Here is a 17762-nt window from a genome sequence, read left to right as displayed (position 1 = left end):
GATGGCATCAGAAGTAGCTGGGTAAGTTAGCTTTATCATTAAGAAGACCATGTGGAGGTAGGTAGAAAAACAGTTTGCTAGCACACAACACACACATTTTGTAAGAACTGGCTTGGGCAAACTTTATAACATGAATTTGTATAGTTCTGAAGCATACTGTGGGCAGTTGAGGACATGGATTTTGCACAAGTGAAATTAACATGAAATGTGCTGTTTCTGCTGAATTTGTTCAATCTTGAGTTCTTTTGAACTGACTAATATGGATCTCTCCCATCCTCCTCCTCCTGAAAATTTTAAAGGTACTCCTGTTAGTTTATAACAATTACTTTGCCTTCCAGCTCTAACCCATTTAGCTTTAACTGAGAAAGTTGTTCAGGCTGTAATTTGAAGTATACACTAGAGTAACTCAGTGATGAGCTTGAGATTTTTCTGTGCCACAAGCTTTCTCAAAAAAAAAAACAACAAAAAAAAACCTACAACAAACGAATAAACAAAAAAAGAACAACCAGTTGACTTACAGATATTGAAGAGAGAGATTTAAAAAATGAGAAAAGATGAATGGGATGTGAGGGAGAAGTATACAAAGAGCTAATGACTACATTCAGCAAACCTCTACTAATCAAAAACTGATTCTATGTCAATCCTAAGATTTTCATCAGCAAAATCCTTTCTTTCCTCTCATAAAACTTTGGCCAGAAGTTAATGCCAGATATAAAATATTCATAAGCCAGCAGAATTTTTTAAGTAATTTGGGCCTCTGCTGGACTGATGCTGTGTTTTGTAAAAGTTCACAATTATTTTGGAGGATTACTCATCTGTCTGGCCAATGCCATTTCTGCTCTTACCCTTGGTATAAAACAGCATGACAGTAAAGGACACCAAACAGCATATGAGTGGCTACTGTTTGTTTTTTCAGTCCATTTTGAGAGTAATTAAGTGTACTGACAAAACGTATAGCTGATTCAAGTCAATAAATGACAAGAAATTATAAAAAGTCATCAAACAGGAATTGACCACTTGTTTCCTAGCCAGAGTGAGTATAACCTATGTAAAGACCTTGATTTTGAAACACTGTTTGCGTTATTGGTCACTGTGGGGTTTGTTTGTTTGCTTTTCATTCAGACTCAGCGTTAAGTAAAATAAATATAAAAATCAGGCTAATTTTTCTATACTCAGTAAAAGACCCAAGTATTTGCGAATATTTAAAAGCAAGTCCACCTAAAGGTGCAGTGGTGAATTCATGATTTTATGATCACAATCTCACAAAAGTCATTTAATTTTGTTGTCTCATCTTTCTGTGATAGACACATATGCGTATTCTAGTTGCTTATTCTAGACATCCACATACTGCACTGACCACCTTCTATCACATGTCTGTACTATTGCACCTAAATCGAAATTCTCATATTCATTTGTCTATAGTGTACATGCTGTATGGGAAACGGCTCAGACAAACCAATTACAAACCAAAGGAACTGTCTCGATAGATCAGGTTATTTTAAGTGTCAGAAAATTTGGTACTCCAATTAGATGTTCATCCAAGACTTTCACCTTGATTTTTGCTTAGCTTATTCCTAGCAACTGGACCAAGTGAATCATGAAACCAGGTATGTGAGGGTCTACTGGAGAAACTGGAATTTGCCTGCTCTCCTTACTGGAACTTAACTTTGGTGAAGAACAGGCACCCTGAGTTATAAGAGGTAAAAGTTATTTTTCTCACTTGCTAGGCATATCTACAAATTTGAAATCAGCTGTTCACAAACAGGAATATAAGAAAAATATGCTTACACACTTGTATTTCAGACTGAAAAGTTGCTATTTTGAAAGAAATACATCCCCAAATACATACCCACAAAGTGAGATGTTTTGCTTGGAAATCTACACTGCATAGTCCTGCACCCGAGGGTGTCTAGCTGTACTGTAAGCCTGGAAGGCCTGAGGCCCCATCCTGCAAACATCTACCAGGCAGAATGCCAGCCAGGGGAGTTACAAGGAAAATAGGCATGATGAAAACATGCCTTGAAGGCAAATACCAAAATCTGCAAGCACGTGAATACTGCCAAAGATTAAAAAAAAATTGGCAGATTCTGAAGTATTTCTATTCCAGACAAACTATTTTCCGATATGAATTTATGATACATTGCCAAATGTAATTTTAAATAGTTTCCAATATATGTCCTCAAATAAATAGTGACTTAGCAGTGATAACTTCTTACACTTTTAATGGAGAATGACTTGTTCAGAAAGTCCTAACATCTAATACCCTTTGAAAAGCAAGTAGTTCAGTTTGGTTCCACTGTTGACTTAGGCATAAAAAAGCATGAGTTAACTTTGAGCAGTTAGATCAAGTTTAGTAAGTGGAAAGTATACTGACTTAACAAAAAATAAAAACTAACTTAAGGGATCTGGCTCACATTTACCTAGTAAGCAGCTGCAGCAGTTTAAGATGTTATTGTCTATCTCCCCAGCTGTTCATCATTGGCCAAAAATCATCTATCAGAGTCCTGCATTTTTCAAAAGTGAGTGGGGAGATTGTAATCCTGAGCCTCTCGGGCTTTCAAGGTGTCTCAAGCTTCCTGATTTCTTCTGGAATAAGATGTAAGGTGAGTTAGTGAGTAAGGACTGCTAAGCATTCTAGCCCTGACACTTCAGGCTGTACCTTTGCATGCTCTCAGTTCAGCTGATCATTACAGTTGTTATGAATAAGAACTTTATCAAACAATATTAAAATAATAATTAAATTGAAGGTAAAATCCTATGTTTATATGATACATCTGTTGGCTTTATGCTGTAATGTAAAGGAAATATGTGCAGAAACATGTACAGTCAAGTATATTCATGGCATAGAATGGTGAAGAGCTAGAAGCTTTTTGTCTTGTAGTCCCAGACCAGTAAACCTATTTTATCCTACTAATGGCTGTTATCTTTCATAAGGAAACAAGGAGCTCTCAATGAGGAGCATGTGTAATACTCCTGGAAGGAACTCCACTTTACTCTGGTCCTAATGGGAAATTCTGTACATCAAAATTCTATCTAGAAGATGGGCCAGTTCAAGGTTAACTGCTTTGAGTCTAGTAATGTATTTCCTTGATCCAGTGTGGTATGAAAAAACTTCTGTACCCTAAAACATGCAGATGTGTTTGTATGGATTTCCATTGATGGAAAGTTGGAAGAGTTGCTATTAAATGAGGAAAGCATCATCAGAAACTTGAAATACTCCTTCTCATTCCAGAACTCAGTAAAATAGCAAGGAAAAATTTTACAGACTGCTGATTTTCAAGATGATAGCATTTCAGGAAATTCAGAGAGGAAGTTGCAGTACTAGGATGGTTAATCTATCCTTAGAAATGGGAAAGAGTATAAAGCAAAACTGCTAGAAATCTGGAATTCTCCTTCTCTTTTTGCAGCTACCTTTAGATTTTCTAGAAGTTTAGCCACCTATCTGTGAGGAGTTAGGTAAACTCCACTGCTTACAGCGGGGGTAAAAGGTTTAAAGGAATACAGTTGCTTGCTTCAAACAGATTCACGTAAAACAGTGATAAGCCCAAAAAGCAGTCTCAGATAAAGATTACCTTTACAAACAATATCCCAACTTGTATCTTAGTTTTTGTTTTTGTTTTTTTTTTTTCTCATGGAACTAATGACACTTGGAAAATGCAACATTCATATGTATGCAGGAATGTACAATACTCTCAGCCAGCCTCTCAGTTTGTTTCTATATTTAACTCAATTTTTAGATGGCAAAGTGGCAAAGTAAGTAGATGAATGACTTGGGAGCAGTAATCTGGAACTTGAGGCAGAAAATGCAGGTGGTAGCATACTGAATCATGTTTTTTTTTACCCTCATAACCCAACTTGAATTCATCCAAGTAACACACACCTTTAGATGAGATATTTCTGGGAGGTACAGCCTATGCAATAGGTGTAAACTGGGAATTACAATCCAAGACAAGGAAGTCTTTTTATAAGCTCGATCTCATTAAGCATTTAAAGATCTTACAAACACGCTGCTGCAAACACAGCTACCTCAGAGATCACAGTGTCCATATGCAAGATGCTGAGTTGAGGGACAACCCTTCAAGTCCTCCTAACAAGCACTAGCTAGGCACAACAGATCTGTGAGTTTGGGGCCAAATTCAGTATTAATCTATTAGTGCATGGCTAGATATGTTCCATGGCAAAATAAAACAGGATATATTTTCACAGAACTTGAGATTAAAATACATCTGTGCGTTGCCTAACCAGAGCATGGAGCAGGTCTCAATGAACGCCGATAAAACAGTTCTGCAGCTCAGTCTAATAAGAAATAGACCAGCATGTCAGAGATGGATGATGCTGCTTAAATGCTTCATGGTGCTATACGAAAAAAGTGTGATTGCATGACATAATGTACTCTTTTAATTAAGGGGTTAGAGGAGTCAATGACTGTACTAGGGCTGTCATTTCTTCTCCAGCCTTCCAGCCAAGGTGACCTTTCCCGTCTCTTGTGTATGCAGCTCCAGTGCCTGATGCAAGGGCACTTTTTTAAAAGCCTCAGGACTCCTTGTCATTTCACAGCCCCTTGCATCTACCTGTTCCTTTTGAATCTCACAAACCTCCACCATTCCCTTTTGGACAGAAGGAGAAAACAGCCTACCAACTCTTCCACTATGATAGCAGAGAGCTTATGAAGATAATAGACTTGGTTTTGGAGAAAGAGACAGCAGAATGGGAAGATTGGGCAATGCAGAAAATGCAGGACTAGTACAAACTCATAGAATCATAGAGTGGTTTAGATTGGGAGATACCTTAAAGATCATGAAGCTCCAAACCCCCTGCCACAGGCAGAGTTTCCAATCACTGGATCTGGCTGCTGTATCATGAATACTGCAGTATTTTTTTCATGCTTAGTAACTTCGCTGTCACAAATACTTAAAATCATGGTCTTAATGTCTCAGGTCTAATTTGTTTTACATTATCTTATTCATATATTCATAGCCTTAACAGTGACAAAATTAATTCCCATGCCATCTACTGCTTTAATCTTCTCTCCTGGTGATCTCTTCTCTTTTGATGGCTAAGCTGTATCTTTTTACTAGTAAAATGATGTCAGCCCAGCTTCTAGAGCAGACATATTTGTAATTGGGCACAGAGTTCTCTTACAGCTGTAGAGGTTAATTCCTGCTCATGCAGGAATAGTTACCAAACTGTGACCAGATCCAGACAAGAACATCACTTCAGCTAAGCCCTCATAAGTAGCACAAGTTCACTGCTCAGACAAAGCCTTGCCCTCCCTTTCCAAATCACTTTGCCAAGTAGCTGTCATTGGTTTATGATGTGGCCAATTGTGCTTCGGCCTGAAACCACCCAAATCTCTTCTGTGCCAAGCAAGTAACTGTCACCGTCCCAGATTGAACCCAAACCAGTGATCAAAGACAAAAATGTCACGGTACTGCCAATTTTCTGTGCCATCCAGGAACCAGACCTTATGCTGTCTGATTTGCATGATAACTGTGAAATAAGGGACTGTGTGATTTTGTTCAATTCTCCAGCTCTTTTCAAACTTTCTTATTATTATTATTAAAGGTACTTATTAGCTAGTTCATATTTCCATCACAGTGCGGACTTTATTCTCTGTATAACTTTAGGTATTGTATATAATATTCAGTAAGGAACCACTCTTAGAGAATGGCACTAAAGTTCTGGAGCGCAGCCCCGAGCGGGACGTGCTGCGCCGTCGCTGCTGGGCGGGCCGGGCTCGGCACGGAGGGAGCGGAGCGCAGTGCCCTGACGGAGCGCGCCACCTTCCGGCCAGCGGCGGTACTGCATGCTGCGCGAGTAGGGCGCGAGGCAGTCCCCAAAACGAGTCTGCGTTCGCTGCCGTTTCAAAAAGCTGCGAGGTATGTAGGATATAACATTCATTGAAATGATTAGCTCCTTAATTGATAATTAGCACATTGCACTAAGAGGCTTTAAAAAGTAGGAAGGTTAGCTTGCATGAAAATATTTTAGCAATTTGAATACAAGATCCTGAAATTTCTTTACAACACTTGGTTAAAGAGAAAAGAGAAAAAATGAATCTGGTTTATTTATGCCCACAGGAGTTAACTGCAATATCTTTATACGTAGAACAAAGTAATTTCTCTATGAAAGACAGACAGAATGAAAGATGAGTTAAAAACCACAGCTAAACTGTAGCAAGATACGCTTGAGGATACAAAAAGGAAGGTAAGATATAAAACCACTTGAAAATTGATGTGAGTTGATTATCAATCTTCGATTTCTTTCTGTCTGCTTCCAGATATAGTCCTCTGTTCTCCCACATCAGTCTCTGATTCTAAGAGAACTCTCTTTGTTCAGTATCCGGCCTTGTGTATTTTGCTATTTCCTCCTAATTCTGTATTTTAAACTTTATCTTCAGTTAAGTTTTTATGCACAAATAGATACCCAATTCTATTGAGTAATTCAGTGCATAGCTCATGTCTATTCATTACTAGAATGCACTGAGCAAATGTTCTGCCATTTAATTCAGCCTTTTCCAGTAGAAGTTCAGGTCAGTCTGTGTATATCTATCTCCTTGTAAGTATAGCTTCTTATTATTTTTACCTTAAATGCAGTGTAATTATATTACATTTTCCGTCTCTGTAAAAAATATTTCTTAGCCTTTATTGGATTCTAGCCAGGCATCCAGTGTTGTAGCTCTCACATTCTCACTACATGCAGTAATATTTTCTCTATTTTCCTTGCTACCAATTCAGTTTGTCTGCACATTATAAGTCACATGTGGACAGAAATGGTCTCTTCTGCAGAAGTACTGTATGTGAATTCTGTGCAATCTTTATCAAAACCAGCTGTCATAGGGCTCCTTTGTGCATTTATTTAATAAAACCTATTTCCAGTACAGTCTTTCTGCTACAGGCTCTCAAAATGTCTGAAGTCAAAACAGCTGCAGTTATGTAGGTAGTCAGTTTGGAGCTGGATTACTTCTGTATCTTCCTGTTAGCTACGAAGATTGAGATATTAAAAGATAAGCATGGAAAAATTTGAACATAGGTAGCAAATGGAAATACAAGGCTGTATTCTGCCAGCCAAAGAGTCGCACCTGGGAAAATACAGAGATGTTAGCTGATTAACGTTAGGGTACGATAACATTGTTCAAGTGCAGTGCAGAATAAATTTTATGTTCATTTCCAAGCACAGCAAATTGAAGAAAAACAAATACTGGATCAAAATGAAATCCATAACAAATCTAACTGCAGGCAGATTGTATGGCCATCCCTGTTTATAAGTGAAGTTAATCCAAACATTCAAGATATTTCTGCAGAGTAAGCTACCCTGTTATTCTACAAAAATGTGTGCACTAAAAACCAAATTCAGCACCACTAAGAAGTTTATATCTAAGATTGGAATATATGTATATACAAAAATCTTATCATTGCAATGCCTTCTATTTCGTTATGTTGGCCCACAACCTCAGAGGCAGATGGTGGCGGTATGGCAGTAGAGGCTGAACATTCCCACCACTATTCCATGACATTTTGTTGCAGTGTGACAGATGGTAGCAGAGGGGCAACCCGTCAAAATGATGTCTGACATGGAAGTGTGTATGGAGCAAAGGTGTGTCTCTAAATTCCTCCATGCAGAAGAAAATGACACACACTGACATTCTTTGATACTTGCTACATGTTTGTGGAGTCCAAACAATAGATGTGAGCACAGTGAGGCAATGGGTGGTGCTTCAGCCATGATGACAGTGATGTGAAAGATATCCATGTTCAGGACTGCATGCAGCTTTTTACAAATGTGGTATACAGGCTCTTGTTCATAGCTGGCAAAAATTCATAGCTGATAGTGGTGACTATGTTAAAAGAAGTACATTTTGTTGCCAAGAATTTGCTCTATCAAATAGTGTGATTGAGTTCTTTGTATCTTCTGAAGTTTCCATGGAAATAAATAGGAGGCATTACTTTTGGAGCAACCTACACAAGAATCCTTTTGTATCAGTGGAATAAATTCCTCAGTGTAATTACACGTGACTAGGTTCATTACTTGGATGTGTTACTTCCTTCGCTGTGATGACTTAGTATTTCTGAACTGAGCAGCACTTTATTCATTAGATCTGAAAAGTGAGCCTGTGCAGGCCTCTGGGTATGGCATTCAGACATCATTAATCCCACTCTAAAGCTGAAGATAGATTTCTTACTGATTTAGGTGTACCACAAGTGTCACACAGCGTACAGTCCCTTTGTTTTTTGTTTTTTGTTTTTTTTCTTGCCAAATGCTGTTGAATGCTCTTTCAACTATGCCTTTTCCCAAAATGTGCTCGTTTAGGATCTGCACTGCTACACAGATCCATCTTTGTCTGTGATTATCATCTACTCTTACTCTGTTTTATTTTGTTTGATACTTATGTCAGCCAGAAGTGAAAACAGTTTGAGAGGAAAAAAGTGTAATCTTTTCAAAATGCACTCTCTCTGTATGCTGCATTTTCTAAAATGCACTGCTATTTAATAAAATTGTGTCTCCTGTTAGAGAATTCCCTATGAAATACTGAATATAAAATTAGCACCTAAAAAATCAACCTAAATTAATCTGTTTATTCCTCTCTGGTATTATAGTATTGAAATAAAAAGTACAAACATTTAACAATTTTGAGCAGGGCAAAGATCAGCTTAGCAAATTGCTACCAGGAGATGGCACCATTAACAAAATAATTTAAATGCCACATGCAGTTCTTCTCAACCATCTGTATGTCTGACTCCTTTGACAATTCCAGGTGTTGTCGGAGCCCGATCCTGCAAATCATTTCTCCAGGCAGCCCTCACATGTGAGGGATCCCAGGCATGGTGAAAAGACTGCGGGTGTGACTGGTGAGTTACGTGCTTGGATTGTCTTATCACCTCTTGTGCTGACTTACCCTGTACAGTAAGTGATTAACAATTGCTGGCCTGTATTCTCTTCCCTGATTAGCACATAGTTATTTGGAAAAGGGACTGAGGCCACATACTCCTTATTTATATATTATTTGTTCTTTACTAAATCTTACTCTACATAGACTGCAACTAAGTTGCATACAGAGCTTAGTATAAATTCTCAGCAAACTAATGACTGAAATGGACTTGCTTGGATTAAAGCTGAAAGAGCAGAATGTGAGTACCCAAGCAATTCTTTCTGGAGACTGAAGGTATGACCTTCCTCATCACTGTTCCAGCATTTCCAAAGAAAAACGCTGAGCGCTTGTATTTCTACAAGCCTGTAGGGAATCAACATGACAGGAATTCAGAGAATCTGAGATCTCATCCTTACCTGGCTCAGAGATCATTCTTGTGGTACAATTGTTCCCCTGGAAGGTGAAGGAAAGATTTAGGCTGATTGCTATAACATCAGAATTTCACCTGTTGACTGCAGACAACCTAGAGCTCTTCATGCACACAGCTTGCAGGATCGGATCCCTTGTGTGACAGGAGGCAAAATATTTGCCATGTGTTTCATCTCAGTTTCAAGCACTTCAGTTTTTGAATCCTCTCAGTTAAGTAATTGATGTTGGAATGCCCTGTCCCTTGCTTGGTATTTTAAAATAAACCTTGCTATAGCATAGATTATGAATCAAAACAGCTGCTTAGCTGAACATGTACTTAAACGGTTAAGATGGTTCTTTGTGAATCATGATGATTAGTCTCGTATATAATGCTTCAGCACACAGGGAGATACATTTTGTGTATAGTGGTTTTAAAAAGTCATTATACAGATCTGATGTCTTTTGGCTTTTTTTGTAACTTCCTGAAAAAAAAAAAAAAGAAAAAAAAAAAAAGAAAAAAAAAAAGACAATTGAACAACAACAAAAATTTCCAGTTGTCAAAATTGTATTTCTCATATGCCATAGCATATAAGATTATGAATAAATCTTCTGTCTTCTGCAAATACAACCTGATAACTGTTAAAAATGAATTTTTACAGGAATTGCAGTAAGCTGTTTATATGGCAGTCAAGCTGGTACTGAACAACCCTGGGCATGGCTAAAACATGTAGGTGAGGGTACTTCATTTGTTTGTTGGCCTCATGGTGAACTTTCAGGTGTCTGAATAGAGAAAAGCAAAAGAGATCTAAAATTTTTACTTTCTGGTCAGGTTAGGAAAGTAAAACAAGTAAGGATATGAAAGCATGCAGTGGTTACTTAACTAATATGCACACACACACACAAAAAAAAACAGACAAAAATACTGTTCCAAAATTGTATAAAATTGTCGTGAAGCATGCTAGTGCTCCTATAGGAATTAAGTATGAAGCCTTCACTTCTTTACTAAAACAGAAAGGATACAAGATGGTTCTCAAAACATGCAAAAACAGTTAGAAGGTTAAATATTTGGGCACAGCGGTTAAAACAAACAAGAGATGGAAAGCAAAACAATGCAGAGATCATCAGGAAATTAGGAGAGAAGACTGCAGTGTGATGCTGTTATTCATCATACAAACAGTTTAGATGAAGAAAAAATAGCGTAATGTTGTCAAAAAGGAAGTAACAGGAAGAATTATAAGTGGAAAAACACGTGGAATTGTGAACAAGGTGCTCTCAACCTTTTGTTATCTACAGGGGAAAGGGAAATACAATATTGTATATGATCTTTGTAACAAACTGGAATTCAGAGTACATTTCTTATCCTAAACAACAGTCATACACAATACATGCTGCCTAGATACTTGGGGATGCTTAAATACATATTATACTATTAATCAGTCTTTATTCTGCAGAATGATTGTTGCAGCAATTCTCATCTTTCCTAACTTCTGGTCTTACCTCTGCAACTTACTGAAGCTTATGCCCTAAGCCACACTTACTGTGGTCTAAGCTTTAGTACATCTTCTAAGCCATGACTTCTATGAAATTATGTTTAGTGCAAAATACACTCTCCTGCACACAGGCATGGAAAAGGATACAGCAGAGTTGGAGTTCTCTGAGTGTGTGCTGTTTTTATCTATGATTATGCACGCTGTTTAAAACATGGGGAATTAGATTTAAAGACAACTAAGAAATGGCATTTTCCTCTTTGGTTCTTCTTGTCTATGTCTTATAATAGAATTATTCATCAATTAGTATATTCATTTAAATGAATGAGGGCAGGCAACAAGTTATACTGAGATGAAAGCAGGATCTGTTGAAGTTGCGAGTCCCTACTGGCTATTCATCTGATTGTCATGAGAGGATCTGGCTGCTGAATGCTTGAGTGTTTGGAGTCTAGGGAACCCAGGGGAAGCCTGAGTACTGCCCTTTAACCTTCTGGCCTCTTGGCTTACTCTTAGATTCCCTCATAAGAGCTGAAGCTTGCTGTCCACTTCCTATCCCAGCAGCAATTCCAAACTCCTATTGTCACTTTCAACTCATAGAATCTCCCTGAAAAGTGCACTATCCAGTTTACTTCTTAACCCTTCAGAGGCCAAATCAGTGCTGTGATCAGACTTCACAGTAGCAAAACTTATGCTGTAGCTTTTTTAAGCAAAAGGTTGTTTTATACTTAATAAAATATAGGAGATTGTGAAACTGGAAAAACATCCTAAACATAATGCTCTCTCCCATTATTTGTGAAATTCTTGAAAATCTTCAGGAAGATGAAGAAGAGAGAAGTCTTCCTTCAGCAAGGTATCCCATCAGCTGCAAGGTTTCAATTTCAGATCCTACATTTTGCAGGCAAGTTTTGCTACCAGGTTGGCACTCTGCTATTAGGAGCATTTATAGGTTATAGCTACAGGTTGTGAACAGATTTCGTGGAAAGTCCTATGTCAGCCTGAGTTAAGATGGAGCAGAAAGGTAGTTAGATGCAGGTACTGCAAAGATAAGGTGGTGGTTTCTTATTGAAACAATTGCCACAAATCTAGAAAACAGCAGCACTAAGGGATAAAGATGATACTAATAGAGACATTTTTTATTCATCCAGAAGAAATCATATGCATTCTCACTCCAATTTACTCCATAGAATAGACTAGAACCTTATACCACTTATCATTTCTGTAAACCTAAGAGATATTGAGTGAATGTTGAAGAAAGAGCTCGAGCCTTGATCAAATAGTTCCAAAATTAAAGGTTCCAATCTTTTATTTAGCAAATTCTTCTTACTGATTGGGAACTCGCAGTGTTTGAAATGTGAACCTTATTTCTTTTCAAAGATATTTGACCTGTTCTCAGAAATCACACATCTGTTCTCAAATCACAGAAACTGAAGAGCATAGGGTCAAGCCACCAGTCATGGAAGTTTTTTGTAGTAAGTCAGTAAGAGAGTGAGAAACTGTGCTGTATAAGATCTGTGGAACAAATTTGTGGGACAAATCTATTCCCAAAACATCACGCATTAACTTCTGTCTGATACATTTTTTCTATGCTTCCATTTCTGTTTCAGAGTTCATTGAAAAAAAGGGAAATCTTCCACATGATCTGCTGATCCTGATCCTTGGTTCCTGCAAAGAAATGCATCTATTCCTCCTCAACACCCCTCAGTGTGACAGTAATGGCATTCAAGATCTGAAGTGCCATAAATGTATGTGTGTGTGTGTGTGTGTGTGTGTGTATATATGCATGTATGTATTTCTTTTTCTTAGTATTTGTAGTCCTGGCAAATGTAACAGCCAGAAAAGTTTTATCAGCCATAGAGCAAGCTGGAACTGAAAACCACTGAGGTACTTTAGTGATTGAAAGCTTAAAGGAAACATGCTTTGAGGCACATTTACCAGTACTCCAGACACTTTCTAAGAAACTTAGTAAGTTCATTTTATCTCTGCTGACTTTTGTAAGTTATCACATTCATCGTTGAGTATGTTTTATGTAAATTTTAAACTATATTACAAATTTACAGGTAAGTCCATCTGTCTACACAAGTTTATATAAATCTATGTCTATAATAGCCGTCAGAAAGTAACATGATTAATGCAACTTTGGAAGGCTTCTAGTTCTCTAAGAGAACATTATGAGTACTTCAGAAGCAGTACTTTGACAATATTTTGGCTCTGGAATCACAGGTAAAATCTCAGCACAATTCATTCAATTCTTCAGCCTCCCAAAGTACCTAATGGAATTAAGCTTGTAACATCAGCATGAAAACTTGAGGTGAGCACCTTCCAGCATTAAGTTAAAATATCTTCAAGAGTTCATTCTTCAGTGAAGTATTGTGCTGGTGGTTCAGAGCAATATTTGTCTTCCAAATTTCACAGTTCTTTTTCCCTGTAGGAGACTCCATTTGAAAATAGCCTGTGGAAGCCGTAAATAAAAGTAACCAACAATTTTGCATGCAAAGAAATATGTCTACAGGGCATATTGACTATGTCAAGTGCCCCTTCCAGAAGAAAAAAAAAGTCAAAAAACAGAGCCTTGCCCATTTAGGCTGTTCAGACAGATAAAAAAATCAATCTGCCTTTAGAAGGAAAATAAGGGGCTTTATATTTGTGACAAGCTGTACATTCTGGTTTTAGGCTGGCAAAGATTTGAATGATTGTCTTAAACATAGTAGGCAAGCCTATTTATTCAAACTGACAGGACATGTTCTTTCATTGATACATGAAAAGAGTGTGATGGAATATACCTTTCTAACCAGTATCTTAGTTTGGACAATGAAACTTCTACTTTTCCCAAAGTTTGTTCACAGGATAAAGTCAGAGGTGAGAAAAATAAAAGCCTCTGAATCCAATTTGCTAGAAATGTTGACCTCTCATAGTCACTTCAGTTACACCGAGAGCTGAATAGCTCCTAAAGAAGTTGTGTTCTTGTTTTTACATGATTCCACAGCTGTAATTTCTTTATTTGCAAAGTATAAAGACAAATATGGAATAAATAAGTAAAGCCACTGTAAAAATGAATTGAATTAACTAGAACAGTGAACTAAATTTTAATTGAGCTATCATTTGCCGCATTGAAGCTTGCATTTAACTTCCATCCACAAACTGCAGAAAATCAGTGAGTTCTCTGTTTTCTTTTTTCCTACGATTTGTTAAAATTCCCTCTTCCTGTAGCCTTTAAGTTCAGTCTAAACCACAAGAGAACATAAAACACATCAACCATCACCTCCAAAATATTTGTCAAAATAGAAATACATATGGTCATTACTTTTTACCTTGGACATACCTTACACGTACTTCAGTGTTGGTGAGTCCTCTAAGGCAAAAAGAGAGAAGGGAAGACAAGGCAAGGCAAAGCAAATGTATAAAGGTCTGAAAATAATATGTTAGGCTCAGGGCAGATGGATGAAAAAAAAAAAAAAAATCTCTTTCTGCAGGAGGGAGGATGCTATAGAGTTATAGGGCTATTTCAAATACCTCTGTACATTTTTTTTTAATCTTTGAAATACCCTACATGCAAGTATGCTATACAAGAGGTTATGGTCTGATTCCTGTATAATAGTTTATGGCATTCCCATTACTCTAGAGATTTTATAGAAACTTGAGAAATCCATCCTCATGCCACACATAACGGGCAACTAACTTTCTCACTCTTCTGTTGCCATAATTTATTTTTAGCACTTTATCTAAAGAACTGTAAGTGAAGGAAGCTAATAAAACTCATTAAAGACAGAAGCTTGGTAACTACAGTCATTAGCATATCTGAAGTTTGTTCTGTGTATTAGCACCATGAATACTAGGCTGATGTGTAGCAAAGAGCACCTGTCAAAACAACAGAAGAGTTTCATGCCTCACAAGTTTAAGCCCCAGGTAAGAAACCCAGTCTTGTAGGTAGGCTGAAAAGATGTTGCAACCTGAAACGAAAGAGACTCGTAAGAGAGAAAATGAGATCCCTTTGGGTGCCAATAAGCTTCTGTTTGCCACGATTAAATCCTCTTTGTTTCATTAGGTACGTCAATGAAAAACAAACAACCAGATCAAGATAAAGGCTTGCAGCACATCTTTCTCTTTCCCTCCTGTGACAATTGCCACTTCTTTCATGGACAAGCTTAAAAGAAATGGCTTTGCTTGGATAAAATTGATGAGGCCTTTGTGCAGGTGTATAAGACAGCTTCTGGCTTTTAAAAAAGTGTGAAGCACTGATGTCTCAATGAACTGATCAGATGATAAGAATGCTTATTTCCTTAGCTCTCTAATTACTTTTCTCTCTTGAAGAAAGTATCTAGAATTGCACGAAGCCTAAGCTTAGTCTGAAAATCTAACATCAGTGGAAATTCACTGAAATTATGTTTTTCCCGGAAAAATCAACCACTGTTACATTTCATGAGCCTCAACAGAATTAGAGTAGTGTTGCAACTCCAGTTTGAGCCAAATGCTCGTTTCAGCAATTGTTTTAAATGTTATTGTTAATACAACATAGAATTTCTATGTCTAAACAAAACGATAGTGGCAGCATACTAGCTACATAAAACCATCATGAATTGGGGTCAGATAGACATACTTTTTAATTATCCCTTTGAATGAAGAACATAATTCAGAGATATTACCATCTACTGTATTACAAACTACTTACAATTTCTGCTTACGGCAATTATCTTTGTAGTTCATAAAGTTAAAGGAGTTTTCAATGCTTCAACCTTCCTACCCTACATTCTACAGTCATTGTAGAGGACATTGTACAGGACAAAAATCATTGCTGAATTAGCACAGAACTAATTGCAGTTTGTATTATAGAAGTTAAACTGATACTCAGCTTAGGTATCCTTGATGAGGTGAGATAAGGGTTCACTCAGGTGCAGATACACAATGCAGTTCAAAAAAAAAGAGAAGCTAAGCTAGTTTCATAATTACACCTTTTTGTTGAGACTTCCTCTCAATGAAAGAAAAGGATTCCACAAATGAAGTATGATTTACTGTGTTTATTTACACACACACACCTGTTTACACACAGGCACACACACCTGTCTGTAAACAGTTCTTCCTTTTTTACTTTGGAGCCTTTGCAGGAAACACTGCTAACTCACTCTGCTCCAAGCCTGTACTGGATATCGTTACTATTTGCTAAAACCCTCAGGAGCAGAGATGGATTTGGCTTATGTCTTAGTGCACAGTTCTTGATTGGCAGTTATAGGAATCTCATAAACTGTGATGAGAGCCATGGAAAAGCATGTTGCAGAATAAAAAAACAAAAGTAGAAGGAAGGAATGGAAATGGAAGAGAAGGCAGAATGAAAAATTAGTGAAGAGCAGATTTAAAAAGTCTCAACAGATGAAGCAACTCTTGCCTTGTACTACCTGTAATGTCCAAGTCTGAAAATGTGTTTGTATATATAATGACACATAGATTTTTAATGAATATTTTCTCATGTCCTTATCACTGCATAATGTCATTACCTTCTCAAGCAACCTTCAGATATGTATTTTATAGTAATACAATATAAAATACAAGATTGTGGTGATTGTCTCTATGCTCTGTAGTGTTACAGTGTATAATTTACCCGGATCACACAAAGATTTTTCTGAAATGAGAATTTCACTGCTAGTAAAACTCAACAGCTGTGTCACTTTCTTTTTCTTTCCATGAGACCAAAAATTGTGACATACTTAGGAACTGGAGATTCAACAGTTCATCACAGGAAATGGTCAGAATTTCAGCTCCAGATTTCTGCTCCTAAGGAGCTCCAGATTGTCTCATTCTCAAACAATTCAAATTTTACTGGAGTGAAGACTTGGATACCAGATAAGCACTTATGACCAGCCCATCTGATAATATTACTCTTGTGTTGAAATTTAGAGATAAAAGGACAGAAGTGAAGGAAATGTGGCACATTTGCTTATTTTTTTCATCATTACACTGTTATTTTTTCAGTTTCAGGAGAAAGAAAAGGTGATGGCATACCAATGCCCTGCTACAGATACTTCTAAACTAGGAGATCTTAAGCAGAAAAAGAAAATACTTCAGTGGGCATAAATAAGATGCAATTTTAGCATATGGGCAAAGTTTAATATGGCAGCCAACACCAAACAATTGCATTAAAGTTCTGATAAGTTGCTTTTCCCCTCAGGATAATCCAACAGTTTGGTGTATTCAATTATTTTACATGATCCTGTAAAGGCTGAGAGAACTGTGTGGTTTGTTTTACAACTCTTATTCGTTATTCTGAAGGCATAGTTTCTTTACAGAAATGAGAATTACTTATTCCCGGTAATGTGGTTTGTGTTAATAGCTTCCAAAGAAAAGGAAGTTTGTGTAAAACATAGTGTAAAAAAAATACTGAAACTTTTTGTTTTGTGTTGTTTTTTTTTTTTTAAATCATAAGAATGTCAATCACAGAAAAAGAAAGAGATGTATCTCAGTATTTGTATCTATAAGAAAATTTGGAGGCTTTTTGTTTGCTTTGGGGGGGGGAGGGGGAGATAAAAGGTGCAGAAAAGGGCATTGTATTAGCTAAATATTGTATCTTACAATATCAGTCATTTCCTACTCAATAATATTGAAAGGGTCTAATTTATAAGTTTTTCCATTTCCCTGCTATGCTGGTTTGTAAGTTCTGACATTGCTACTGGTATGTTAATGAGAAGCTAGTGTTCCATTAAGAGTAAACCATATGCTCTACCGCATACTGTGAAAGAGAAAGCATATAATGTGACTGTTGCCTTAGTAACACATTAATTCATTTTGTCAGTGTTGGCACAGATCATTTCATTTATAAGAAAACAAGTATAATAGTTTACCACATCTATAATATTTACAGTGTTTCTGTTACAAAACAGTGACAAAATGAGTTTAAAAAATAGAGTTGGGATAGTATTATTAAAATATGGAATTTGTGGTAAAATTGTTCCCAAACAAATTAAAAATAAGATTGGTGTAAAATTTCTTTTCATATTTTAACACCAAACTGT

At 37.0% G+C, this 17762-nt stretch overlaps 1 protein-coding gene across 1 annotated transcript; it reads left to right on the top strand.

Annotated features, from left to right (window-relative positions):
- The first annotated feature begins 1 nt into the window (after position 1).
- LOC125695265 (uncharacterized) lies at positions 2-17169 on the top strand. Its single transcript, XM_048949479.1, has 6 exons — positions 2-21; positions 5648-5879; positions 8756-8849; positions 9937-10008; positions 12369-12506; positions 14807-17169. Exons 1-6 carry the CDS (start codon positions 2-4, stop codon positions 14908-14910), a joined length of 660 nt encoding a protein of 219 aa, XP_048805436.1. The 3' UTR covers positions 14911-17169.
- Positions 17170-17762: the final 593 nt, after the last annotated feature.

This window comes from Lagopus muta, chromosome 6 (assembly GCF_023343835.1).
Source record: "Lagopus muta isolate bLagMut1 chromosome 6, bLagMut1 primary, whole genome shotgun sequence".
NCBI lineage: Eukaryota > Metazoa > Chordata > Aves > Galliformes > Phasianidae > Lagopus > Lagopus muta.
Note: the sequence above shows the minus strand (reverse complement) of the source record. Positions and strands in the feature narration are given on the sequence as shown.